General features: G+C 43.4%; 2 protein-coding genes across 2 annotated transcripts; one reads left to right on the top strand and one right to left on the bottom strand.

Moving 5' to 3' along the window:
* Positions 1-306: 306 nt before the first annotated feature.
* On the bottom strand, positions 307-2,685 carry LOC107287565. The gene is made up of 3 exons (XM_015816086.1): positions 2,231-2,685; positions 1,417-1,577; positions 307-566 (listed from the first exon to the last, which is right to left on the bottom strand). Exons 1-3 carry the CDS (start codon positions 2,673-2,675, stop codon positions 558-560), a joined length of 615 nt encoding a protein of 204 aa, XP_015671572.1. The 5' UTR covers positions 2,676-2,685; the 3' UTR covers positions 307-557.
* A 9,985-nt stretch (positions 2,686-12,670) lies between these two features.
* PSMC4 (proteasome 26S subunit, ATPase 4) lies at positions 12,671-27,098 on the top strand. Its single transcript, XM_015816067.1, has 11 exons — positions 12,671-12,733; positions 14,515-14,613; positions 15,621-15,807; positions 16,521-16,667; positions 17,088-17,197; positions 17,982-18,075; positions 18,566-18,733; positions 22,517-22,593; positions 23,306-23,474; positions 25,275-25,330; positions 26,255-27,098. Exons 1-11 carry the CDS (start codon positions 12,698-12,700, stop codon positions 26,366-26,368), a joined length of 1,257 nt encoding a protein of 418 aa, XP_015671553.1. The 5' UTR covers positions 12,671-12,697; the 3' UTR covers positions 26,369-27,098.
* The last annotated feature ends 342 nt before the right edge of the window (positions 27,099-27,440 follow it).

The following is a 27,440-nucleotide window of genomic DNA, read 5'->3' as shown; positions in this document are numbered from 1 at the left end:
AGTTAGAGGGAATATAATGTTCAGCATGAAAGCAAGCTGGATCTAGAATACCTCAAGGCCTGTATCTGGCTAACAATTCCTCCCAAAACCATTATTTGCTTTCCAAACAGGAGCGCTGATTTCTTGTGGATTCAAAGGAGGCTTTCTCTGCAGACTTCTATGCTAATTGGGTCAATGCACATGCTATTTATTGCCCACAAATGGTACAGAAATCCTTCCCAGTTGCTTTATTTAAACTCAAGCAGGAAAGGGAAGAAAGAGATTACTACAGTATATATATATATATTAAAAAAAAACCAAGGGTAACAGTAAAAGGATAAAGGAATGACAACATTTGCACCATAGCAGGGAAAGAGCATCTGGTTCAGAGCCTGCTGTAGCCTAAGCAATCCAACAGGATGGGAAAGGGATAGGGAATCATGGGCAGGGATAGTTGTAAGTCTCAGGCAATCAAGAGGAAAGGCTGCTTTTCACTCTCCTTTTAAATCAGGAGCTTCTAATATTTATATTGCTGCTGAATTTCTTGATTTGGGGGTACATTCGGTCCATGCAAGGTTTCAGAGATGCTACAGGAAAGATAAAACACTATTAGTATCATATCAAAACATTTTAAGTATTTTATATTCTATTCAGAGAATGAACACTTGGCAAACAGTTTAATATAAAAGTGACTAACGATTTCTAACCAAGCCCAGATATTTCATAAAGAAAAAAAGAGATTCATTCATAAAAATTTCCTGAGTTACAATTATAGATTGGAAGAAAATGCCAAATAAGCAGATGTTGCTCACTTTTGTTTACATCAAATGGGAAACAAATGTGCATCAAAAAGTGGAAAACCACATATTTAGATGGACTACATTAGTTCAGGGAAAGTACAATAACTATCCATCAAACTACCCATCATTTTTTTTAAAAAAAATCTATAAGAAATCTTTCCACACCTGTGGAAATAATCTATACTGTGTGTGATGTTCAAAATATCTTCCATCTGATTAAGTTTTCAGAGTCTCACCTACTGAATTTTACTGAGAATGGAACTTTAGCTCTCCGTTCCAAGACTGTCTTCTCTACCAGCCATCATTGAAGCCGTCTGCAGTAATCCAAATTTGCAATGACACTACACTGTGGACATTCCCTAGTTGAAGAGCAGAACTTTCCATGCTATGACTTTGGAAAACAGGCAACTGCTTCGGATTAATGGAAAACTGTAAATTCTATCATATAGTCCAAATAACAAAGCCAAATATTTAAGGATAGCTGTTTGCCATTTTTAAACCCTTGTTACTTGCTCTGTTTTAACAGTACTCAACAAGAGAGAGACTCATTTTCCTTTTCAAAGAAAGGAAAATAAAACCTAGAGAGTATGAAAGGAAAAATGCCTTTGCCCAAAAAGTAACGAGGGGGGAGACTTACATTTCTTTCCCGCCATACTGGCCTACTAGGGATTTCAGCAATGTTCTGGGATGTGTTTGTTCCTGGTAAAGATTTTGTGTTGTTCAGGATCCGTACAACAGTGCCAAGAGCCTCTGATATGTCCTGCAAAGAGGAACCGCTCAACCCATACAGTGTAGAAGCTGCATATAAATGAACAACAGCAAATAGATAATAAACATCACAAAATGCTGCAAAAAAAAAAAAAACTTCTTAGCAATCTTGGTGGGACCTTCGTTCTTGCCATCTTAATAAATACACTGAGATATGTCTTTCCACCTTAGTTTACTTTTAAAACAGTGGATAAATTTTTCAAATCAATCCTTAGTTCCTTCATCAAGTTCTTTGCTGGTGTCTTTAAGCTGTATTCATTTTAATTCTTGTTTATTCATTGATATCCTACCTTTCTGAATGAAATACTTATTTAAGACCGCTTAGCTAGGATGCCAGTAAAGAATTCCCTACCGAATATCAACACTACACTTTCCTGGTGAGTGCTCTTATATTATGACAAAATGAGAAGTAAGATTTGCTATGGGGGATGCTGTTTTCAAGGATAAGTATACTTAATTAATAGCCAAGCAATTATTCTGGGCAAGATCTAAGCGATTTATGTTCTGTATTGTGGCCAGTACTGAATTCAGCAATAAACAAATATTAAACAGAATCATTGGCAAGACAATCATGCAAGTATACAGGCAAGATACAAATTCTTGCAAGTAACACTGGAAGGACAAAAAGAAAATTGATGTCACCATGGTGAAGAGACCCTCTGTGTTTATGCCTCCAGAGTTACCTTGGGTTAATCGGAGCTCCTCACGTACTGTATCCAACTCAGCCTTCAACATGGTGCAGCCCACACAGGGGGGTAGCATCCTGGAACCAGGGCCTCCGTCTTGGGCTGTGTCACCACTGCCATTTCCACTCCAGGGAGAATCCAGTAAAATGTCAATGCTGTCACTAAACGAAGGTCTGTCTATGTCAGGAGACCCATGACCATCATGGCCAGGTTGGGGGCTGGACACGGTGGCATCCTTGTCAAAAGCCAACTGAGATGGCCCAAGACTAGCCGATGCTTTCTGCTCATGCTTTATCCCATTCACAGCTTCTGAAACTCGGCCACTGCTTTTCATCTTAGCTTCCCCTTCCGTCTGGCTTTCTCCAGCCACGTTATAACTGGGGACAGATCTTCCCCGCCCTTTTGCTTTCCCAGCCTGCTTTCCTGGCCTAGACGTGGGCATTTCTTTTGCTTTCTTTCCGGTTTCAAGCATTTCTTGCTCCTCTATGCTATTATCCAACTTCATCTGCTTGGCTGCTGCCACACCGTGTTCTCCATCCTGTTTGGGCACAATCTGCTCTCTCGGATCTGATCTGGCTCTCTTCCTCAGCTGGAGATGTGTTTCTGTACCTGAAGATGGAGAATAAGTTTATCTTGAGAGACCTGCCAAGATACAAAAATAACAGATGGGCTCGTGGTTAAGGCCCTAGGCTGGGAATCTTTAAGACTTGGGTTCCAGGCCCATAGATGGAGTGGCATTCCACTCACTTCTTAGAGGGTATATGCTTTCTTACTTAAGAGGTTTTTGTTTGGGCTGCAAATATGAATACAACCCTTAGAATGTGAAGGGTAGTTGATAGCTTTCCTTTTATAAAAACTTTGAGATCATAATTATTCCTATTTTACATATAAATTGAAGACATCATTAAGAAATCAAGATAAATTTACTTGCTTAAGATTCATCCAATGTGGAACTCCTTCATAGAGCTTATGCACATACTTCTAAAGTAATCTGAATTAATTTGGAGAGCTCTTTTTTTGTCTTCTCTCTATAGCAGTGGTGGCGAACCTATGGCACACGTGCCAGAGGCGGCACTCTGAGCCCTCTCTGTGGGCATGCGTGCCATGCCCCAGAGATGGCAACCGTCCCTCTTCAACCAGTCGCCCACTAACTTGCCAAGGTCCCATGTGGCCGGATGCATCCCAGCATGGCTGGTTTCCCTCCCCCCCGTCCCATTCCTCCTGGCCTCACATGCTCTTCTTTTCCCAGGCATGACCCACTGCATCACCTCCTCAGCTGCATCACCTCCTCAGCTGTCGGCCGTCCATCCAGCTCAGAGGCGGCTTCTCTGAACTGCTGGCGGCAGGCTGCAGAGCCCAGAGTGCGCTGGTCGAGGGGCTGGCAGGCTGTGGCTGCTGATGGACACTGTCGGCCCCCATGCGCTCACTGGCCTCTGTGTGCAGGGGCCGATGGTGTCAGGCAGCAGCCGCCCCGGCCCCTGCCTCACCTTGCCCTGTGACAATGGCACCCCCGCCCTGCCTCACCTCACCCCACAGGATGAGCCTCTTGCCTACCGCCCAACCTGCCAGAGACCTCCTGGATCTCCCCCAAACTCTGTCTGGGCCCCATAGGTGTCCCTCCCCACGAACAACATAGAGGTGACCACGCCCATCTTGGCCACACCCACTCAGTCTGTCATGACTACCACAGCCACCCCCACCCAGTGGGCCATGCCCACCTGGCACCTAGTGATAAATAAGTGGGTTTTGGGTTGCAGTTTGGGCACTCCGTCTCTAAAAGGTTCACCATCACTGCTCTATAGTGTACCGAGGTTTAGATTTAAGGAAATCTTAGCAACTGTGAATTCAATTAAATGCCTTTTGAATCAACCAACCCTGCTGTGGACCTGAGAATTACCATTCCATTTACAAATATACTGTTGAGTGAACTCAACAGGCTGTGACATGTGAATGAGTGAACATAAACTGAACCTGAACAGGGGTTGCCACAAGGAAGAGGGAGTCAAGCTATTCTCCAAAGCACCTGAAGGCAAGACAAGAAGCAATGGATGGAAACTAATCAAGGAGAGAAGCAATCTAGAACTGAGGAGAAATTTCTTGACAGAATAGTTAATCAGTGGAACAATTTGCCTCCAGAAATTGTGGGTGCTCCAATACTGGAGGTTTTAAGAGACTGGACAGCCATTTATCTGAATTGATATAGGGTTTCCTGCCTGAGCAGGGGTCTCTTCCAACTTTATGATGATGATGATGATGATGATGAAGAAGAAGAAGAACCTGGGAGGCCTATAACATCTCTCTTCAGCAAACACTTCACTTCCTTGCCTTCTGATGATCCCAATCACGGCCTTGGCTGGCTTTTCCTTTCCACAGATTTTGCTAATTTGCTAGTCTCTATGCCAGTGGTGGCGAACTTATGGCATGGGCATGCGTGCCCTCGCCCCAATCCTAGGCCTTCAGCTGGGTTTTATAAAACCTTTTCGCTGTAGGCCTCCACTGCCATGTGCAAAAAAAAAATGGTTCAATCAATCAATTTCAACTTCTCACAAAAAAAAAAAGATCTGGCAAAGTTGGAATTGATTGATTGAACTTTTTAGTCCCACCCAGTCTGCCGTTACCACCACAGCCACGCCCTCCCAAAGGGCCACGCCCACCCAATTGGCCACACCCACCCAATTGGCCCCACTTACCCAATGGGGCACACCCACCCGGCACCCGACGATACATAAGTGGGTTTTGGGTTGCAGTTTGGGCACTCGGTCTCCCAAAGGTTCGCCATCATTGCTCTTTGCTAAGAAGCATATTGCTAAAAAAATATTTCTTTGTTTGATGTACTGACCAAGCAATGATAGAAACTGAGAGGATAGAGTGGATAAAGCTGCTTATGGTATGCAAGTATAAATAGAAAGGGGAAAACAATCTAAGTGGAGATTTACTAAAACAAATGAAAACAATAGACAGTGATCCTCGAAAGATAAAGAAACAAATCTGTCACATCAAAGATTCAATGCACCTAATAAGCAAATTCTTACCTAGTAAGCCAACCTTTCTAGGATTTTCTCGACTGTCTTTTATGCAGGGTTGTCTCTGATCCTCATTCAAGTCTTCTCGAGGGGAATCTACAACCATGTTATCAGAAGTAACACATATCTGAAAAATAAGAATGCCACTCTTACAAATTAAAAAGGGCCCTCAGTTCCACACCAAAAGGGTAAAGAGGTATTCCCCTATCATTTGTGAACTGGGGATAAATACAAACATTTTGAACTTGCTGTTTGTTGCCTCATCCTAAATATTCTTCAAAACTGAATCTTGCTGCACAATCATATGAAAATATTGGCTAGAATTTGACAATTTATACCCATAAGAATTTTATTTTTTTAAAAAGCAGATTCATTTTCTACTGTCTAGACCAGGGGTAGGCCACCTTGGCTCTTTTGTGACTCGTGGACTTCAACTCCCAGAATTCCTGAGCCAGCGTGGCTCAGCATGGAAACCTCTCCCTTTCCCCTCAGCATGGCTGGCTCAGGAATTCTGGGAGTTGAAGTCCGCGAGTCACAAAAGAGCCAAGGTTGCCTACCCCTGGTCTAGAACATTTTGAATAGCCTTTCAGCTTTTGCCAAAGCAGAAAGGCTCAAGCAAATTGGAAGTACAGGGAAACAGCTTTCATCTTCCTATGACCTGCAGTGCTTCTTGTTGCTACCTTGTCTTTGAAGCCCACCTTTAACTGAAAAACGTCAAGCTTTTGCTAATAACAACAGTAATTCCAAGATTCCATGTAGACTCCCTCGATCAGGAAGAAAGATGTGTGAAAAAAATTCCCTTTTCCTTTCCTCGCTCCTCCTGAATGCTATTCCCAAACCCCCAAAGCAGAAAGAATTCTCAACATGATCTTACTTGGTCCCGTTGCCTCTTGGACTCAAAATGGAGCTGGAATCTCTCTGCCAGGGCCACAGCTTCCTTGCTATTTTCGGGCTGGCATTCACGTACCAAGGTCTGGATCTCGTCAGGGAGTATGTTCAGGAACTGCTCAACAACTAGCAGCTCCATAATTTGCTCTTTGCTACGCACGTCTGGCCGTAGCCACTGGTGGGAAAGCCGCCACAGACACCTGTATGCTTCTTGGGGTCCCTGGGCCTCCTGGTAATGGAACTGCCTGAATGACTGTCGGTGCGTCTCTAAGTCTATGTCTGTTTCAAGGGCTTTCGCACGACTGCTGGCACACAGATGTTGGGCCTTGTGGTGGAGCTGGTCTTTCCCTTGCTGCTGAGAACTCTGGTATGAATCGCACAATGGATTCAAAACTGAGAGCTGTGCCTCTGAATGGTCACCTTTCCCTGTTCCTCCCAGGTGCCCCGCAGCGAAAGGGAGCCTTGGGCCTGGCAGCATCTCCTGACAGTGGTCTGCAGGAGACTGCTGAGACAAGAGCCACCTCAGTATCTCTTCGGCGGTCCAATACTGTACTTCAGGAGGCACCTTAACTCTTCCTCCGAGTGCTTCCTTCACTGCAAGTCTGTTTAGACTCTTCCCCGAGAGGTCAGACTGCATTATCTGTTCTAATAAAGCCTGCAGGGCTGAACTAGTCCCTGCAGCTGTTCCTGCTCCGTTCTTCGTGGCCATCTGCAAGGTCTGCAGAGGATTAGCACAGGCAGCAGAGTTAGGACTGGCAGGAGACCGCTGAGTTAGCACCTGGACAAGCTCAGTTTGCTTCTGAAACAGTTTCTCAAAGAGCTGGGCTTGGAACTCCCTATCCTCACGTCGCATCTCCTTGTCGTGCTGGATGAACTCGGCTAAACTCTGTTTTTCCTCAGCTTGGATGGCAACCTGTTTCTGCATTCTCTGCAGCTCCTGTTGGTGTGAGCGACTACACTTCTGGCCAGCCCCCCTTGACTGCCCATCCCCCTGAACCTTTTGTTTCCGAGTTCGAAGATGGGGACGTTGGTCAAGCATGGAGATGAGCTGCCTGGGCGGAGGCTGGATCTCCATTAGCATAGGAGAGGCCACATCTATAAAATAAGGAACAGTGAACAGCCATATATGTATATATAGAAAAAAATATACTCTCAAAGTAGTGCAACCTCATCCATAAGGTCAGAATGATTCCTAACATCTGATGGCTGATTCGAAGGTCAAGAAAATAATAAAATGAAATGCATGGGCAGAACACAACACCTGTGACTGCATGCTAAAAAAAAAAAAGGCTGAAGGTTACCCTGCAATGTTCTTCTGAGTGTATAAATAAAATAAAAAAAAAAACCTGACAGAGTTGGCTATAGAGCAGGGGTCTTCAAACCTGGCCCTTTTATGACTTGTGGACTTCAACTCCCAGAATTCCTCAGCCAGCATGCCTGGCTGAGGAATTCTGGGAGTTGAAGTCCACAAGTCATGAAAGGGCCAAGTTTGAAGGCCCCTGATATAGAGGATTATATTTATGGCCAGAAACAGAAAGTTCTGGTTCCAGTGGAATTCAGGTAAAATGTTTAGACCAAAATATTAAGTCCAACAAAATTGTGAAACTAAAGACCCAAATAGTTCAGAAAACAATTAACAGAATATTCAGATATAAGCCCCACCGCCCCTCCTTAGGTATCCTTCTAGAGAATTTGTACTGACACCCTCAGGAAAAATGAACAAGGGGTTGTTACCCAGCTCAGGTGAGATTTCACCTTCCGACTCCTCTTCCTTCACCTGAACTGGGATCACTTGGATCTCACCAAAAGCCTCATGAGTCTCTGCCTGGGTGTAGCTGAATTCATCAGTCCCTTGGCTTTCAGAGGCAGCAGTTTGGGACAGCCAATGCCCGGAGGCCTGGGACCCCCAACGCTCAGAGATGCTGGATTGGGCCCCCCAGGGCTCAGAGATGGAGAGGCCTTCCTGTCTGTCCGCAGTGACACTGGACCCTTCACCAACCTCAGAGGGGAAACCGGGCCTGCAGTTTATATACTGCGTCATGATCTGGTCAATTTCATCATAGAAGGGGCATTTGATAGGGGGCCGGCCCACAGAGTTATTTTCCTTAGCCTTGCGGTAAGCCACTTTTAAGCCTTTCATTTTTTCACGGCACTGGTCTCCAGTTCGATAAATGCCCATTTCTGCAAGACGCTGAGAAATGCCATCGTAGACGGCACGGTTCCTCCCGTGGGAGCTAAGGTCATGGGTGACCGCTGCCTCAGTCCAGAGGGCAAGGAGCACCTTGATATGCTCTGCTGGCCAGCTAGCTGCCCGTTCTTGTGGTCTATCCCGCCTCATTTCTACCAAGGAAAACGTCTCGTTGGCCGGTTACACAGCAGAGATCAGGCCCGCTGAAGTCCAAACGCAAGCAGGACAGATACAAGGAAGGAAATGTAAATGGTCTGTATTTCAGAGTTTGCACTTTCTGTGCTTGAACTGCCTTGTAGATGGTCCTTGATTCTCCTCCGTGTGTCATTTATGCAGAGTGTGCAGATTACGAAACTTCCAAATCTAGGCATCCAAACTCTGAACACCCACAATAGCTACATCTTCCCACTTGTATCAGGTGCAGAGATATTAGGACAGGGTAAGTCACAGCTCACGAGAGAAGGCAGAATACTGCATCTCCTGGGGAAGAAAGGTCAGGTTTCAAAAACCAATGTTTAAATCAGAAAATCTTTGATCTTCTATACTGTATAAAACCTCTCTCCCCTTTTAACTAACTTAGTTATCTCCTCTGTTTGTTGAAGGAGACAGTTTGGTCAAATCTGGAAAAATCCTGGAAGCCTGTGCCAAAAAAAATGACTAAATATTTATATCGCACCCCAGTGCAAGTTTCATGTTTTCTCACATCAGTCCTGTGAAGAAATTCAGGTTGAAAGAAAAGTGATTGGCTCAAAATATAAGCAAGCTTAACAGAGAAGAACTACAGAGTATTCTGTCTCAGCTTGTCACACAATATTGCAGCATTTGAACACTAACCCCCGGGATCCTTCAAAATAAAATCACTGTGCAAAATTAACTGATAATATAATCAATTTATATTTCTTGCGGAGATCTGAGATGACTATTCCAAGAATAAGTGATGTTTTTTCCAGACAGGTCTACTTCCATTTTCAGCTTGTGTGTTGTGTGATGCACAAAAGTTTGCATTTGGTTAGAAAAATAAGTAATCCATTGTATACAAGCCCCCCTCAACATGACAGAACTAAAGCTACTTCCATATCAGGAGATTGCTTGTTTTCATTCAATACCTCACATTCTAGAACATCATGGTAACAACTGAACAGTTGAACAAGATTAGAAAACACATAATCCAGGGCATCAGTGTTATGAATAATAAAAGTCAGTAGATCAGGGGTGTCAAACTGTTGGCCCGCAGACCGGACGTATCACGCGGAAGCCGTGCCCACCCCATTGCCGGCAATGGCAAAACCATCCCGATACGTTGTGCGACGTCACGTGACGTCGTGAGTTTAACATTTCTGCACTAGATCATTTATTACATGTAAAAATGAATACTTTTATCTTCTATTCTAAAATATTGTCTCATAGCTCAACAATATAAACAGATCTTGCTTTTAATTAGCTTTATCTCCATGTACATCTGCACAGAATGGTAGTATGACCTCACTGTGTGCTTGCTCAACTGTGACATGAGATTCGAGGATTAATGTGCATTTTAACAGCCCAGTTATCTTAAGCAATTTCAGTCCTCTCGCATATTTTCATGAAAACAAATTCAGATTTGTTCCACAAGGTATATTCTCAGATATATAGCAGCACTATTATTTTATCCCAATCAGGAAAATAAAGTGAAACACACTGTTCACCAAATATTGGGCTAACTGCTATTTCACACCATAACCAATCTAAGAATGGTATTGTGAAGTTAACACTGGGTTGTGTATACAACACAAATCTAAATACTGAAACAACTCCTTTGTTGATTCATAATGTACTAAAGGCAAATGGTCCCTCATGCACAATATTTACTAACTATATTGTTTGCAGCAATGCAGAAGTGATTTGTCTTTTTACTTTTTTTTTTCTCAATCTGCAAATTATATTACTGTACAGTAAGCTTTTTCAAAATCACCAGGTGGCAGCACCTGGATGTTATCTGGAATCAAAACCAAATGATTTCCAGGAATATAGTCTGAACTAGATTAAAAGAAATGCAAGCTTCAGTTGCAAAGGACATATAATTCACAAAATTCACTAGAAATTCAGCTGGACTTGAGGGCATTGCTTACAAGGTGGGGTAGAGGATTACCCAATGCATTAAACTATAAATTAACCTAACTAGGTTTTAATGATTTGCAAAGAATGAAGATTAAAAGTATCCAAGCATTATATGTTGCAGAAACGAACTACCAAATTTATAACTAATCAGGTTAAGCATATTGCATTCATTTTAAAGGCATATCTATATATATGATTGATCTCTCTGGAATAAAATTAAGAGAGTAACATAGTAAATAAAATAAGCTGTCAGGAAGAAAATAGCATATAAATATTTTAAAATTCACACATGTAAACATGTGGAAGGAATCTTTTAGGCTGCAGAGCAAGAATCCAAATTATCGCCAGAAGATGGTGTCTATTCTCTACTTGCACAGTGTTTGTCTTATAGATATCCCTTTTATAGTTTGACCCACAGTAACCATTTATATGTATCTGTAGTGTATATCTAGCCAATTTTTGACATAGTTTTACTAGTTTAACTTGCAATATGACTATGCCAGGGGTAGGCAATGTATAGGTGTGCATTTGACAGAGAGGGAGGGAGGGAGGGAGAGAGATTTTGACTTGGCTACTGTATCATTTCAAGAGGATTTGATTTGGTTATTGTTGCAATTGCCTGCAGTGATTGTATGTGTGTGCAGACACACACAGAGGTAAGATATGTATAGCCAATTTTTGACTTATTTTAACAGACTGTGGTTACATGTATTTACACACAAAACATACAATACATAAAGAGCCAAATTTCTACTTAGCGGCCATTTCAGCCATTTGGATTTTGTATAACTTGGGAACTCACAGACATGCATATGTACTTGCATATATAATATGTATAGCTAGGTTTTGATTATTATTGTAATAGTTAATGTACATGCAAAACCAACAGTTGACAGTTATCATTTTATGTTTAGCACACATGTATAAAGATATACATACATACTGGATGGATGGATGGATGGATGGATGGATGGATAGATAGTAAGTTTGGGTAATGAAATGTCTGTAAGAAAACAAGCAAGCTCAGAGCACCAAGGACCCCTCATTTCAACCCAGAGCTGCAAATATTCTCCTTCATTGGAATGAATGGATGGATGGATGGATGGATGGATGGATGGATGGATGGATGGATGGATGGATGGATGGATGGATAGATAGATAGATAGATAGATAGATAGATAGATAGATAGATAGATAGAGATAGATAGACTTACAGACAGATAGACAGACAGAGAGACAGAGACAGAGAATGGATAGATAGATGATGGATAGACAGACAGATAGACATCACACACACGATACAATATAAATGGATGGATGGATGGATGGATGGATGGATAGATAGAGATAGATAGATAGACTTACAGACAGATAGACAGAGAGACAGAGACAGAGAATGGATAGATAGATAGATGATGGATAGATAGACAGATAGACATCACGCGCACGATACAATATAAACATTAGAACATATACACTGTACATCAAGGCTATAAATGAAGAACCAGCTTCGGGCTAAGCTGCAGGCGGGACCCAGGCGCTCTGGGTTGGCATCCCGCCCGGGGACAGCTTCGATTCCTGCAGACCAAACCCCCGAGGAGGCCAGGTCGGTTTTCACCGGCCCCTCCTTGCCCCCTTCCTTTCCCTTTGCTCCCTCAGCCCCCTCCCCGCTTACGGGGTCCCCGGGCGTCATTGGACACGGCCCGCCGGGAAGGCAGCCGAGATGCTCTTGAAGAAAGGGCAAAGCCACAGCGACCCCGCTTAAGGCCAAGCGGTGCCTCCATCCCCTTCCGACCCGCCGCCCGAAGGCCCATCGCGGCCCGCGCCCTCTTCTTCTCCGAGGCGAGAATGGCCTCTCCTGATGATGGGGGGGCGGGGGGGGGCTTCCCTACCTGCTTTGGGGCGCCCCAAGTCGCCTACCTGCGGTTAAAGGACCAAGAGAAGAGAAGGCGGCGCTTCGGCCCAGAACTCGCCCGCGGGAACCAATAGGAAAGCCGGGAGATCCCGACCGGGAGGAGATCATTGCTTCTTTCATCGGTCAATCATCCTGGAGGAAGGGCTCTAGCGGCGGCGGCGGCGGCCTCCCCTCCAGGCTACCTATTCTGATCGGGCGGGGAGCTACGACGGGAGAGGTGAAGCACACTTGTCAATCAAAGAGACGTAGGCCAAGCAAAGGACTACCACTCCCGTGAGCCTCTCTGTCCCTGCCGGGTGAGCGTGGCCGGAAGCGGCATAATCCAGGCTGGTTTCCGGTCGAGCGGATTGAAAATGGAGGAGATCGGGATCTTGGTGGAGAAAACTCAGGTACGGGAAAGGGAGAGCGAGCTGCGGGGGGGAGGAGGAGGAGGAGGAGAAGCAGCTAATTCGCGGGGAGAGCGGCGGCCTGGCCGGTGGTTCGGCCTGTTCCTCCCGCTCCTGAGGCTTGGGAAGGAGGCGGCGGCGGAGCAGCGGGAGCGCGAAGGACGGAGGTGGAGATGCCGAGTCACTGCTTGTTGGTAGGCCTGGGAGTGGGTGTGAGAGCAAGGGCCGCGATTGCCAGCAGGTTCCCTCCTTCTCGGCGGTGTGAGGCGTGTTTCGATGTATGGAACTGCGAGCCGATTGCACTTAATTTGTATTTTGATTGTATACAGTAATTCTCTTTTGTACGCCTTGATTGGGCGCATATAAATCCGAAAAAATAAATAAAAATAAATAATAAGATGTTGTTACTATGTCATCATCAAAATCATCCTACTTTTTTTTTTTGTCTATGAGTCAAGACAACGAAGAGACCTACTATTCCCGCCTTCTATTTTCCCCCACAACCAGACTGTGAATTGGGCTTTAGTGAGAGAGAGGGACTGGACCAAATTCCCCCAGCCAGGTTTTGTGCCTAAGGGAGGATTAGAACGTCCTGTCTATTCGTTTCCAAACTATCTTTATCTCATTTTTCACCATCTTCTGGGAAACTATTCTCCTTTTCGCTGAAGCTTATGCCAATATCATATTGAGATAGAATAGAAAGCCATCTATTCGGTGGGAAGGGTTGTATTACAGGTAGGAATAAGAGCAAACTTAATAAGAATGCGAAATACTTTATCTGTTGGAGTTTTTGTCCAATTAGGCTTCAGGGTTTAAAGGAATTCCAAGGACGTTGCTTTGGGTACAACTAGTTAATGTTGCCAGTGTCCCATTCAATTCTTCTGGCGTGTTTGACAAAGGTTGAAGCTGGTTACATGTCTATTCATTTGTGTGAAATTTTGAAGTAAGGCTTAATCAGTAAAAGCAATATAAACCTGAGGCTTTGGAGTTTGTGGCTAATGTAAGGAGAAAAATAAAGCATGCCATGTATTTCTAACATGGCATGTGTCCTTCAAGATAACTCAGCTGATTATATGTTAGAAATACATGGCATGCTTTATACGTGGCATGCTTCGTTCATATACAGGGCATGCTTTATAGACATACATGGCATCCTTTATTTCTCTCCTTACATTAGCCACAAACTACATAAGCCTTAGGCCTATATTCATTTTTCTGATTAAGCCTTACTTCAAAATTTCGCACAAATGAATTGGCATGTAACCAACTTCAATCTTGTGAATATTTGAAATTTTTGCTTTTTTTTTTTTTGCAACAATTGTTATTGTTTTCCTCAAAACTGATAAGTAGCCAAGCCACAACTCCCTGTGTTTAATAGATACTGACATTGTATGTTAAAACTGTGGCTCAAAACAGATGGTTGAACCTTTAATATTTTTCTTTCGGTTATCCCTGTCCTAAATAAAAAGTTGCACATGCTTAGTAAGCCATGTGTTACATATTGATTCTGTTGTGTTAACCTTACCAGCCTTAAAGAGTTTAAATGAACTACACATTCTGTTTAGGTGAATACAACACACATCAATAAGTCCGATAAGGATCAAATATATTCAATTGCATATGTTAAACTTGTTTTTTGCTTCTATTTTGGTTTCCTTTTTCAGGATTTTTTGGCCTCCATATTGTGCAAATCCAGGTCTTCATCATTCATACTGTATGCAAATGGGGATATTCTATATCCAAATTATTTATATCTAATCTGTGCCCTATGTTTTAATTTCTAGGATGAGCTTCCTGCTCTCTCTATTTCCAGACCTCAGACTGGCCTCTCCTTCCTAGTTCCTGAAGCTGAGGATGTTGAGGATCTATATAGCCGATACAAAGTGAGCTGATGTTCAGTCACATATTACTATGGTTTAGCAATGCTGGGGAGCATTATTGTTTCTAAGTTGTATTTTGTATTTGTCAGTCTACAACTATGTCTATGTTCAAAAGGCATTGGAAAAATAGAACAGAAGGTGTTGAAGAAAGTAAATTATTAACTTTATATCCTGTATTTATTTTGTGCAACTCAAGGCAATATACACCATGCTTTTTCTGTCTATTTTCCCCATAACAGCATCCCAATAAAGTGAGTTGGACTGAGATAAAATGAATAGGCCAAAGTCACCCATCTGACTTGTATACCTAAGGATTAGAACTTGCAGCCTCCTGGTTTTTACTATAGTACAGTTGATAAGGTGTACCAAACTGGGTGTCATAAATATATAAAAGGATTGATCTCTGTAGAATTTTATTCAAGTGTCTCACATCAGTTCCTTCATGTCTGATATCTTTTCTACCAATGGCTCTAGATGTTGCTATTAGCTTTCCGGAACAATGGACTATTGAGTTGTCGTTCTCTTTCCCTGCCAAGAAAAGCATGGCAAGAAAAACCAGGGAAAATAAATGCAGAGTTTGCTCTCCCCCTCTCCCTCCCTCCCCCCCCCAGTAAAAGTGTACTGCTAGAAAGTACATTTTAACTAGTACTTTCATTTGTTTTTCCTGCTCTCTCCTTCCAACTTTTTTATTTTGTCTTGTGTTCTGTTTTTTTTTAGATTGCAAACATAAAGCTCCACTTTTTAATTGTGAATTGCCCTGAATTTTAAAAAGAAATATTATCACTCTTTCAAAAAGAATACAATCAAGTTATTTCAAAACGTACATTCCCCATGCATTTCTGGTATTCAGGATTCCCATACTACTCAGTAGTGGGAGTATATTACTTGATACACTATGCATATTCAGAAGGAATTCATGATGTGGTTGGTTATCTCTAGCCCTTGCTTCATTTTATAAACGGGAATTTTGCAGGTGCAACAAAAGCCACACTTTTTTGGTCTTTTTGTAGAAACTCCAGCAGGAGCTGGAATTCCTGGAGGTCCAGGAAGAATACATCAAGGACGAGCAGAAAAATCTTAAGAAGGAATTTCTGCATGCTCAGGAAGAGGTGAAACGTATCCAGAGCATCCCACTGGTCATTGGCCAGTTCCTGGAGGCAGTGGATCAGAACACAGCCATTGTTGGTTCTACCACAGGTAGAGTGCCCATCCTTTTTGCTGGCTCTTGATTTGTGGAAGGTTGAGGGAAAAAACTTTACGCAGACCTTTTTTTTTTTTTTTTGAAAAGGTTTATTGATTTTATGGGGTTAAGGATAAAATGGGGTTGGGGTCTGGGTTAGGGTTGGAATCAGGATTGGGGTTAGGACTGGGGTTTCCCCTGGTAACATTTTCAATATTTAGCAAACAACATATTGTCTGGGTACATATATTTACATATATTTAAACAGCAATAATAGATATAATACTAGATGATAACAATAAGTATAGTTAATTGTCTTAAACAATATTAGTTAATCACTCCATGTCATCCTTCTTACCAGTATGTATTTGAAGTTACAGATCACACTCCTTTCTGGGTCGTTTTTCTAGCCATTGATAAAAATTATCCCATTTTCATTTTTCCAATAGTGGGCAAACACAATTCTTGCTTACCGTATCTTTTTTTGAATTATCTCCCTGGTAGCTCACAGGACCATTTTGATTTCTGTTAAAATGGTTAAGGGCTGCCATTTCAATACCCCCAAATGCCTCAAAGCATTCTAAGAAAGTGAAGTTGTAGTTAGGCTTGATGGTCCCTCCTGCTCATAGCGAAGTTAGGTGATAGGCCTAACTAAGTGATCTTCCACTCTCCCCATTCCTTAGAAGTAGAAGTAGGACCCAGTCTAACCTTGTGAATGTCTCCAATGCAGGCTCCAATTACTACGTCCGAATCTTGAGCACCATTGACCGTGAACTGCTGAAGCCCAATGCTTCTGTGGCCCTGCACAAACACAGCAATGCGTTGGTGGATGTGTTGCCTCCTGAGGCTGATAGCAGTATTATGATGCTGACTTCAGGTGACGTGCATCTATCTTTCTTAACCAGATGCAAACTCTGCTCTCTGTCTGCATGGAATGTGTGTGTGTTTGTTTGTTTGTTTGTTTGCCAGAATGTCATTTTATCTGCAAAAATTCCAGATAAATAAGAGAACTGAATGTGCTAATAAACTCTTTGCTGCATCGTCTCATCATGTAGTTGCTGAGCACACGAAGTCCGGTCACATGACCTAGGGGGAGGTGGCTATTGGAACTGGGTCATAAGTATCCCTGGTGAGGTCTGCTGTAACTTTGAAAAGTCACTAAGTTACCGGTTGTAAGTCGAGGACTATGTGTGTCATTTCTTAAATTGAGAGCAAATAAAAACAGGGAATTGGGTTGCTTGCAAAAATGGGTAGTTATTGGGTTGAAAGCTTATCAGTGTCTATTTGTTCCAAATAGATCAGAAACCGGATGTGATGTACGCTGACATTGGTGGGATGGATATTCAGAAGCAAGAAGTCCGAGAGGCCGTGGAGCTGCCCCTCACTCACTTTGAACTTTATAAACAGGTATTCTAAATTTCAGGGCGGAAAGTTGGCAAACAGAAGTGGATACAAATAGTCCTTTTGTTATATCACATTTTTGTTTTTCAAAACTCATGTAAGGCATTTGCTCCCCTCCCACTCAGCTGAAGCATAATGACTTCTAAACTAGTTTGCTGAGGTTATGAAGAGATTGACAAGCATATTTCACACATCATCTGTCTCTTAGAACATAACATTTTCAAGTGTCAAGTGCTTCTTAAGATGAGGTATTAGCAGTTATGTGACAGGAAGAAATATATGTCAAAAGAAGTATGCAGTCTTCATGATATAGTAGCTACCAGTGGCTAGGTTTTGCCCATTGTCCTAGGCCGTGAAGCTCTCTTGGTTTTGCGCAGTGTGGGTACCTAGCCATTGTATTAATGGCTTAGTAAGACAGAAGTACAGTCATTATTTAGAGCTAGAGGCAATACAACTAGACAGCTCACTGGATGCACCAACAATGAAAACAAAGCTTAAATACACTAGGCATGTAATGCTAAGTTACGGTTCGCTTAATGTATAACTACCATTGTAGTTTGGGATATTTGTTGCCAGGCAAAACAGTGCAGTAAGATTAATAATTGACTGGATTCAGAGGTTTAATCTTAGCATTGACGGAGGGAGCTTATAATAGCAAAGTATTGATGTCCATACTTCAGCCATTTGAGACTGAGGGCATCTTTATTAAATCTGGGAAAAAGTAAAACACAATGGCCTCACAAATTAATTATTTCATTGCTTGTTGCTTCCTTGTGTGGCTCGTTTATAGATTGGAATAGATCCTCCTCGGGGTGTGTTAATGTATGGGCCCCCTGGCTGTGGAAAGACTATGCTGGCCAAAGCTGTGGCCCATCACACCACAGGTATGTATGATTTTGGTTATATTACCATGTGTCATATATAAATTCCTCACTTGTTAGGTATTTTTCCCTTTGATCTGGGCTATTTTGGCATTTTATTGCCAACCTTTTTAATACTTGTTAGTGCCTGAAGCTGAAAATGGGTAAGGTCTAAGTGTTGTACTTCAAGAAGTCAACATGGATGGGAAAATAGTTGCTAGCCAATAGGTGCAACTGGAAATAGGGGCTGGAGGTGTCCTAGAATGTGTATTATCACCTTCCTCTATGTAAAGAAGGATAGGCCCTCTCTCTCTGAGCCTTTTTAGTCTTCTCCGTAATAGCGCAGAGATCAACTGATGGAAGTTAACATTTGGTTACTCTGGAAACCACCTACAAGCTTGACCTTAAATGTATATTGCTTCATAAATAAACACAGACTCCTGCACAATCATATGCATAATTCCTCCTGCTGTGATAACAAACCAGAGTGCTCTCATGATGTTTTTCTGCCCAGCTGCTTTCATTCGGGTGGTGGGGTCTGAATTCGTGCAGAAGTACCTGGGTGAGGGGCCACGCATGGTCCGGGATGTTTTCCGACTGGCCAAAGAGAATGCCCCGGCCATCATCTTCATCGATGAAATTGATGCCATTGCCACCAAACGCTTTGATGCCCAGACTGGAGGTGAGTTGGCAAGCAGAAACCGCTGAATTTTGGAGTGTAGCTTCGATTATTTGGGTGGAAGCTGTGGAGAATGTTTGAAGAATGGGGATGTCCTCTTGGCCATGTTGCCTGGATATTTTCAGGCAGTTACAGAGATGTCCATGTGGGCGGGTTCTGGAGAGGCGGAAATAGTGTGCCCTGGAAATTTACTTACCTTTTTGCTTACTGTGTCCTAGTGGTGTCCTCACTGATTCAGCAGCTGAATTGTGTTGCTGCTGTCATTAACTAGAACAGGGCTTTTCAACCTTTTCACCCATTGTACCACTTTTAGGATAAGGCAATATCCGAGTACCACCAGTCGCCCAGCAAGGTGTCAAAAACTTGATGACCGAAAAAAAAAGGAAAAAAATGATAAAGTACACGTAGTCCTCGACTTACAACAATTCGCTTAGTGACTGTTCGAAGTTACAATGGCACTGAAAAAAGTGACTTATAACCATTTTTCACACTTATGACTGTTGCGGCATCCCCAGGGTCATGTGATCACCTTTTGCAACTTTTTGACAAATGAAGTCAATGGCCAGGGGTGTGTGGCCAGCTCATCACTCAGGTTGCAGGATGCCTGTGGGGGGTGCGGGCGGGGATGTGGGGGGGATCCGTGGGTCTCTGGTGGAGGGTGAGACAGGCATGGGAGCCTTCCTTCCCTCCCTCTCTCCCTCCCATTGTCCCTTCTTTCCTTCCTTTCTTCCTTCCCTCCCTCTTTGTCTCTTCCTCCTTCCCTCCCTCCCTTCCATTGTTCCTTCCCTCCTTCCTTCCCTCTCTCTCATTGTCCCTTACTTCCCTCCCTCTTTGTCCCTTCCTTCCTCCCCCCCTCCATGCCCAGGAAGGGACAAGGGGAGGGGGACAGGCTGCCAGCGTGGCTAGTGGCTGTGCTGCCAGTGGCGATGGCGACATGCCAAACCTGCCTGTGCACGCACAGAGGCAGAGGCAGAGGAGAGCTCTGCCCAGCTCACTTGCTCGTGCTTCACCAGAAAACATGCTGCTTGCTAATTTAGCAGAAGCGCCAGGATCAGCGCCGGGCTACAGCTGATTCGTGCTTCTGCTAAATTAGCAAGCGGCATGTTTTCCAGCAAAGCGCGAGCATCTGAGCTGGGCAGGAGCCCAAGAGAGCAGCTACAGCTGATCTGCGCTTCTGGGCTGTTCTGCAGAAGCGCGGATCAGCTGTAGCTGCGCGCCCCCATCCTGGGCTCCTGCCCAGCTGACTTGCTCGCGCTTTGCCGGAAAACATGCTGCTTGCTAATTTAGCAGAAGCACCAGGATCAGCGCCGGGCTACAGCTGATCTGCACTTCTGGGTGGCTCAGCAGAAGCGTGGCTCAGCTGTAGCTGCACACACCGATCCTGGGCTCTTGCCCAGCACACTTGCTTGGGCTGTATTAAGACCATAGATGGCTGCGTAAGGAGAGTGGAAGGGAGGCGAATTCGGGGTGGAGCAGAAAACACGGGGAGAAGGCGTTAGGAAAAAAGCACCAAGGTACATGGTGCCTTGCAAGGGATTCCTGAGTGTTCGGTAATTGTTTTTCCTCTCTCCTCTGCGCGAGAAAAACTTTTGCGGCGTAAATCTGAAACCAGGTGTTCCTGTGAGGTGATGCAGGAGGTCCTTGGGAAAGGCGAGGACAGCCTTGGCGTTTCCTCTCTCCCAATCCCCTTCCTCTTCTTCACCCCCTTCCCCGGCCTGCCTGTGATCTTAGCTCGCGGCTCCGTGGCTTTTCTTTGCCTACCCTACCCAAGCTTTCTTCCGCCCGCCCAGTTCCCGGGAGCGGGAGCGCTGAGGAGGTATGGCAGAAACACATGAAGGCGAGAAGTAAAAAACAAAACAAACGCGGAGTTCCAGCCAGTAGAGGCTTGGCAGCCCGGCTGCCGAGAAACAGGAGAGCACAAAGCCGAGGAGAAGAAGGTGGCGGTTTCCTCCCAAAAGGGGCTCCTTTTCTCCACCCCTTCCCCTCAGTCAGCCAAGAGCTCTGTCTACTATCAGGCTAGCGCTTGTTGTGAAGTAAGAAGAGAGAGGGGAAAGGCGATACGGATCCCGCCGACCTGCGTGCACGAGAACAAGTCAATCTGGTTGCTGCACAATGAGTCCCTGGGGAGGGCGGGGCCTTGCTCTGCGCCTGCGCTCTTCAGGGTTCGTGGAGGCTGCCGCCAAGCAGCATGTTTCCCACAAACAAGTGAGCTGGGAAGGAGCGGAGCGGGGGGGGAGGAAGGCGACGCCCGTACCACCAGCCAGGTGGTCGCGTACCACCAGCGGTATGCGTACCACCGGTTGAAAAGCCCTGAACTAGAACTTGTGATTATTTTATCTATCTGTATTATGTAACCCACTCTGCAAAGGTTTTTATTTTAACAAGCAATACTGAAGCTAAGCCAAAATAAAAGAAGGGAAAACATTGCTGTGTTTACGCAATATACTTAATCGCGTTAATGAAAGATTGCGTGGTTGAATTTGTATAACTGGCTGAGTTTGATCAGCCATCATATTCATGTTTAACATTACTTGCTTTTATTTTGGGGTGTGTGTGTAAAAAACCTAGCTTTTTGATCCTGATGATTCGGTGTGTTGTGAATCCTGAAATTGAGTTATTTGGTAACAAAATCTAAACAAGCTCTAGTTCCTTTCCTCCTTATTTATGCTGAGCACTTCTATGTGCAGCATTCTTTTCCCTCTCTTCCTGATTTGCACTAGGAACTAAATAGGTTTGACATTATTTCTTTAGCGGTATAAATCTCTAGTACCTGTCCAGTTCTTGGCTGCTGAGAATCACACGATTACCTAATATGTGGGCATTGCTCTTTCCTTGCCTTGTCACAGTGTGCTGGAACTCTGGGTTTGCAAAGTTCTTTATCTGTTGACCACAGTATCTTCTATGTTGGGTTGGCCTATGAAAGCCAGAGGGGAATCTCTCTCTAGGTAGGTTTGTGTTTCTGTGTTTGTGAACTGCAGCTTCTAATCGCCACAGCAAGAGTGGCTGATGGTAAAAGATGTGGGATTTTTATTTAAACAATATCTACAAGGCCATAAGTTTTCTGTTTTCCCAGGATTAGGCCTGGACTTGTTACAGATGCCCTCATTTCTCAACATTTGGTAAATTAAGCCTTCTTTACAACCTTTGTGCAGATCTGTTCAATGATGTGAGATTTTAATTAGGTTTGGAAGTATAGGACAGGCATGTCAAACTGCTGGCCTGCGGGCTGGATGAGTCACGCCAAAACCGCGCCCACCCCATTGCCGGCAATGGGGGGAAAGTCCCGATACGTCGCACGACGTCATGTGACATCGCGAGTTTGACATGCCTGGTATAGGATAACAAGTGAGGATTTAAGAAAGGGGAGATTAGAAGTCCTGGTAGCTCTTAACTGTAGGAAATAGTAAACTCATTAACCAAATTCTACCATTCTGTGGAATTCATTTGGAAAAGAAGAATTTCAACATTAATAAATATCTAAATTGGGGAAAACCTTAAGAGGATAGATTGCAAAACGTATTACTTCATTTATCTATTTTTGAAAGTTTCACAAGATTTCTGGTTCCTGTTCAGCATTTTGTCAATATGTATAATAAGTTGAAACTTGGGAGCGTCAATAAAAATTAGAGTTCTTTAATCTTGAGTTGCTTCCCAGAGGGAGCACAAGCTGGTGTGATGTCCTTTAAAGTCTGTGGAATGAACGTGTCAGACGTGGAATATGGAGGAAAGCATGGACTGCTTCTCTTACCTGGCTGTCCTCTGATAATTTTGTCGGTCTCTCCGCAGCGGACAGGGAGGTTCAACGGATTCTCTTGGAGCTCCTCAATCAGATGGATGGCTTTGACCAGAATGTTAATGTCAAGGTGTGTTGGGGCTTAAAGATGGCTTGAGTGATCTAAGGAGGCAATGATCTGCTTCCACTTTTCTACATTTTGAACTACACAAATACAGTGCTTAATACGAATGTGCATGTGTACGAAAGGGAAAAGGAGAAAAACTCTTCCCAAATCATAGCAAAATACCAAAAATTAACATATTGCAATTAATAAAAGTTTAGCCCACGGTTCACAATAGCTGATAATCTACTGAGGCACTTGCCATGTCCAAAAGAAGTTACGCAGCTTCTTTGCCCATTATGTCAGTATCTAAAATAAAAAGTAATTTTTTTTCAAGCATGGTTCATTTTGGAAGTCTGGGCTGGGATTACAAGAATTCCAGTAACGGGACTATTTCCCATTTAGAATCAATTCTTTGTGGATGGATTTTTTCTTCTTCTAATAGTATTCCTGTGATCGAACAAGGAGGCGAGAAGCTTACAAGGCAGTTAATGGTTCTCTGAATCCTTGTCAGTCAGGGAACCAACCATAATAACCCCAAGCTTTTTGCAGTTGCAGCGAGGAAAATTCCAGACTTGGAGGAGATTTTCTCCTTTTACTTATTAAACCTCCGTTCACTATTTGTCTTAGTCAGCTGTGTTTAAGAGTATACAAGGCGTGTATATAGCTTTGGACTGAGTTGGCATTTTAAAATTCAGGTTTGATGTGGTTGTTTCTTCTCTTGTTCTTTTGACCACAGGTGATAATGGCTACAAACCGAGCAGACACCCTGGATCCTGCTTTGCTCCGACCGGGCCGTCTAGATCGTAAAATCGAGTTTCCTCTTCCAGATAGACGCCAAAAACGATTAATCTTCTCTACCATCACCAGCAAGATGAATCTCTCTGAGGAGGTGGATCTGGAAGATTGTATCCTTGACAACAACTTGGTGAAAAGAAATGATCTTTTTTTGGTGCCTTATTGGAAAGACAAGGCTACATTCATCTATAGCAGGGGTCTCCAAACTTGGCAACTTTTAGATTTATGGACTTCATCTCCCAGAATTCCTCAGCTCTGGCTGGGGAATTCTGGGAGTTGAAATCCACTAGTCTTAAGGTGGCCAAATTTAGAGTCCCCTGATCTATAGAATAGGAGGTTTGGGATATGTTTTTTTTTAATTCTTTCCAACCCAATATTGTTGTAAAGAAATTACATAAAGTTGCTCAAGACTATAATCTATGCCGGGATAGATTATAGCTTCCATTTCAGGCAGCAGGTTGGGGGAGACAAAGGGTTTTGTGTCTAACACATCTTATTGGAGCAAAGTATTTAAGTTCCATCTCTCAGTTGTGTTTTGCATGAGTTCATTGTATTCTCCCTTTTCTCTGTTAATTCAAGGTTGTGTATATAGACACCTCTCGTTAGTTTTTCTTTTACAAGAACAACTCTGTGAAGAAGGCTTTGTTGAGAGCAGGTATCAGACTCAAGAGTCACCCAGCGACCCATAAGTTCAAGCAAGGACTTGCACCTGAGTCTCCCTAATCCAGTGTAGAATGATAGTTAAGGTGTTGGAGAAAAGAGACCCAAATTCTAGTCTACCCTTAACCATAGAACTTTGCAGTGTAACTTGGGCCAGTGATTCATTCATAGCCCAATGTATCTCCCTGGATCGTTATTGGGAGAAAAATAAGAGGAGCATTGCTGTGTGCAGTACCTTCAGCTTCTGAATAAAAGGCAGGATAAACATTTAGTAAATAAAAACTCCCAATACTTCAATCACTGCTTAAGACACATACATTTCAGCTGCTTTCCTGGGGCCATTCTTCTCGCTCACACCATCAGTTGTTGTGTTGCAAGAGCTGCTTCTTGTCTAGCAGATCCCTCCTCCAGGAACAAATTAGAGGCAGCTACTGTGGGAGGGAGAATTCATGCTGTAATAGTTGCTCCTGACTGGTTAGAGCTGTTTTCTGTTTAGCCTTGAAAACAAAGCAGGTGGATTGGACATTTGTTGCGTTCTTGCCTAATCTGGCCGTGCTCTTTGTTATGAAATGGGATATCCAACCAGTTCCATTTTTGTGTTATTGCTGGGTTCTTCCCAATTCATCTGGACCACCAGGAACTAATAATAATAATGATAAAGTTGGAAGGGACCTTGGAGGTCATCTAGTCCAACCTCCTGCTCAGGCAGGAAACCCTATACCATTTTGGACAAATGGCTGTCCAGTTTCTTCTTAAAAACTTCCAGTGTTGGCGCATTCACCGCTTCTGGAGGCAGGTTGTTCCACTGGTTAATTGTTCTAACTGTCAGGAAGTTTCTCCTTAGTTCCAGGTTGCTTCTGTCCTTGATTAGTTTCCCTCCGTTGCTTCTTGTCCTGCCTTCAGGCGCTTTGGAGAATAGCTTGACTCCCTCTTCTTTGGGGCAGCCCCTGAGATATTGGAACACTGCTATCATGTCCCCCCTCGTCCTTCTCTTTGTTAAACTAGACATACCCAATCCTTGTGAAGCTTGACTGAGAGAATATGTACCCTTTCCAATGAAGTGATTACTTACCTTTATTTCAATAATTGGCTCCCATTTGTTGGCTTCCCTGTAACATTTCACTGGGTCAAATGGAAAGGTGACCACTTAGAAGAGAGTATCATGCATGATTGCAGAAGTCAGCTAGCTAAAATTGTGGGATGGTCAGGTTGGGCCTTTTCTCTTTATTTTTTTCCTTTACTCCTTCTAGATGTGGCAAGGCCGGATAAGATCTCGGGAGCTGACATCAACTCCATTTGCCAGGAGGTTAGTATGCTCCTCCTGTTAGATGTTCCAAAGAAGCAGATGGCCGTCAGTTTTCAGTCCCGCTTAAACAACTGCTTCCTCTTTATTCTGGTCTAGCAATCCTAACAATTGGGGAAATGAGAGAAATCTTCAGAGGAGAAAAAAAAAATAGGCATGAAATGTGAGGCTGTGAATCATGTTCCTCCTGGGTCAACTTCGGTGAGAGAATATGTGTAGGCTGGTAGCTAGGAACTTAAGCTATGAGCTGGGAGTCACGAGTTTGGATCTTGCCTCTATGCAAACTCTGTAGGAGGACTAAGGATCTCTGCCAGCATTACATCTGATACCTTATCCATCTCATTGGGTTTTATTTTTGTGGTGGATTTTAGCAGACTTCCCCCCCCCCCCCCAATTAGTGGTATATCCACTTAAGCTGGATAAAAGAAAAGGCGAAACAAAGCATTATACGTGGGAGTGAATAGAAAGATTGCTGATTGAGATTCAGCAAACAGCCATATTAGTTTGTGTTTCTAACCAGCTGGGAACTGGGAATTAAAGTAGGGATCCTCTGAATAACTATCCCAATAGATTTATATATATTTGTATGTGTCTACATTTGCAGTGGCTGTAGTGGGCTGGGGAGTGAAATCATACTTCGGTTTTCAATGCAGGAATCAAAATTTTAACATACACAGCAGTCTGTTGGCGTCTATTGAAGGGAGGCTACCGCTTCCTTGGGGAATACATTGGGCTGCAGTTCCCAGAACCTCTTGCCCAGATGGTGTGAATTATATAAATCAGAATGAGAACGTGCCTTTGAGCATTGCTACATGGTGTCTTTCCACCTCTCCTCTTTTGTTGTGAGCACTCCCTTTTCTTCATGGTTGATGTTTGAAACATTTTCCCTTCTTCCCAGCCTCATTATCTTCTCGTTCTTCCTTTTAGGCTGGGATGCTGGCAGTACGGGAGAACCGTTACATTGTCCTCGCCAAGGACTTTGAAAAAGCCTACAAAACAGTCATCAAAAAAGATGAACAGGAACATGAGTTCTACAAATAAAGATAGGAACAGCAGGACCAAAGCTTGGTTTGGTCATCTCAGTCCTTGGGTTGGAAGGAGGGGCTGTGTTTTTTATGTGTTCCTGGTAGGCAACATTTATCCTGTGATTTTTTTTTTTTAAACTATCCAGAAATGCCACTGTTCCCTTCAGCGGTGGAAATTGGAGATGAGTTTGTCTTTATCTCATCCCCTCCATTCCCATATGTTCTTGATCTGCCTATATTGTTTTTATTCTCAGGCCCCATAGGGAGTAAGGTTTGAATTGGATTAACATTTGCTCCCTTGGAAGAAGGGAGTATGGGCAGGAATAGACCTGTCAGCTATTGTTACACCACAGTTCCATCGTATTTGAAATTTTGTCACATGGTTGGGGCTTGTGGTTGATAGTTGAAAGCAATAGTTGGCCTGTAGAGTGCGTGGGTTCATATTGCATGCTTGGTTCACATGTTAAATATTAGATCAAAATCAGTCAAACCTTTTTCTAGCATTGTGTAATGCTCATCTGCAGTTTTCGCAGCTTTTATAAATTGGGTTCCACATTACACTAAGCTAGGTTTTATTAAACATGATTTGAAGAAATCTCAATTTAGACCCATGAATCCCCACCAAGCCACATTATGACTTAATAATATGCTGTATGATCTTGATTATCAAAGCATTGATGACTTGTTAGCAAATACAGTAAATGAAGTTTATTCTTATGGTCCAGAAAATAAAAGACTTTTGTGATACTTTTTTGCAAGTGTTGGTGCTGCTGCGGAAGAACCAGGTTTCTTGGAAAGCTAATCTTTGGATGATGAGGGATTTTGTGTCAGCCGCGAAGGACCAGGACCACATATGACAGTGGTGGCGAACCTATGGCACGGGTGCCAGAGGCGGCACTCAGGGCCCTCTCTGTGGGCATGTGTGCCGTCGCCCCAGTCCTAGGCCTTCAGCTGGGTTTTATAAAACCTTTTCGCTTTAGGCCTCCGCCGCCATGTGCAAAAAAAAATTTCAATCAGTCAATTTCAACTTTTCGCGGGGAAAAAAAAAGATCTTGCAAAATTGGAATAGATTGAACTTTTTAGTCCCA

The sequence above is a fragment of the Protobothrops mucrosquamatus genome, unplaced genomic scaffold (assembly GCF_001527695.2).
Source record: "Protobothrops mucrosquamatus isolate PMUCROS unplaced genomic scaffold, P.Mucros_1.0 scaffold399, whole genome shotgun sequence".
Lineage (NCBI taxonomy): Eukaryota > Metazoa > Chordata > Lepidosauria > Squamata > Viperidae > Protobothrops > Protobothrops mucrosquamatus.
This window is presented reverse-complemented; position numbering and strand designations above follow the sequence as displayed.

Bases quoted from the DNA above. Each gene is read 5' to 3' on its own strand.
- LOC107287565 (XM_015816086.1), bottom strand. From the start codon at position 2,675: ATGCCCACGTCTAGGCCAGGAAAGCAGGCTGGGAAAGCAAAAGGGCGG. The intron at 1,578-2,230 runs GTAACTCTGGAG...ATTTATATGCAG, and splicing joins GGAGCTCCGATTAACCCAAG to CTTCTACACTGTATGGGTTG.
- PSMC4 (XM_015816067.1), top strand. From the start codon at position 12,698: ATGGAGGAGATCGGGATCTTGGTGGAGAAAACTCAG. The intron at 15,808-16,520 runs GTAGAGTGCCCA...TCTCCAATGCAG, and splicing joins CATTGTTGGTTCTACCACAG to GCTCCAATTACTACGTCCGA. The intron at 18,076-18,565 runs GTATGTATGATT...TTTTCTGCCCAG, and splicing joins TGTGGCCCATCACACCACAG to CTGCTTTCATTCGGGTGGTG.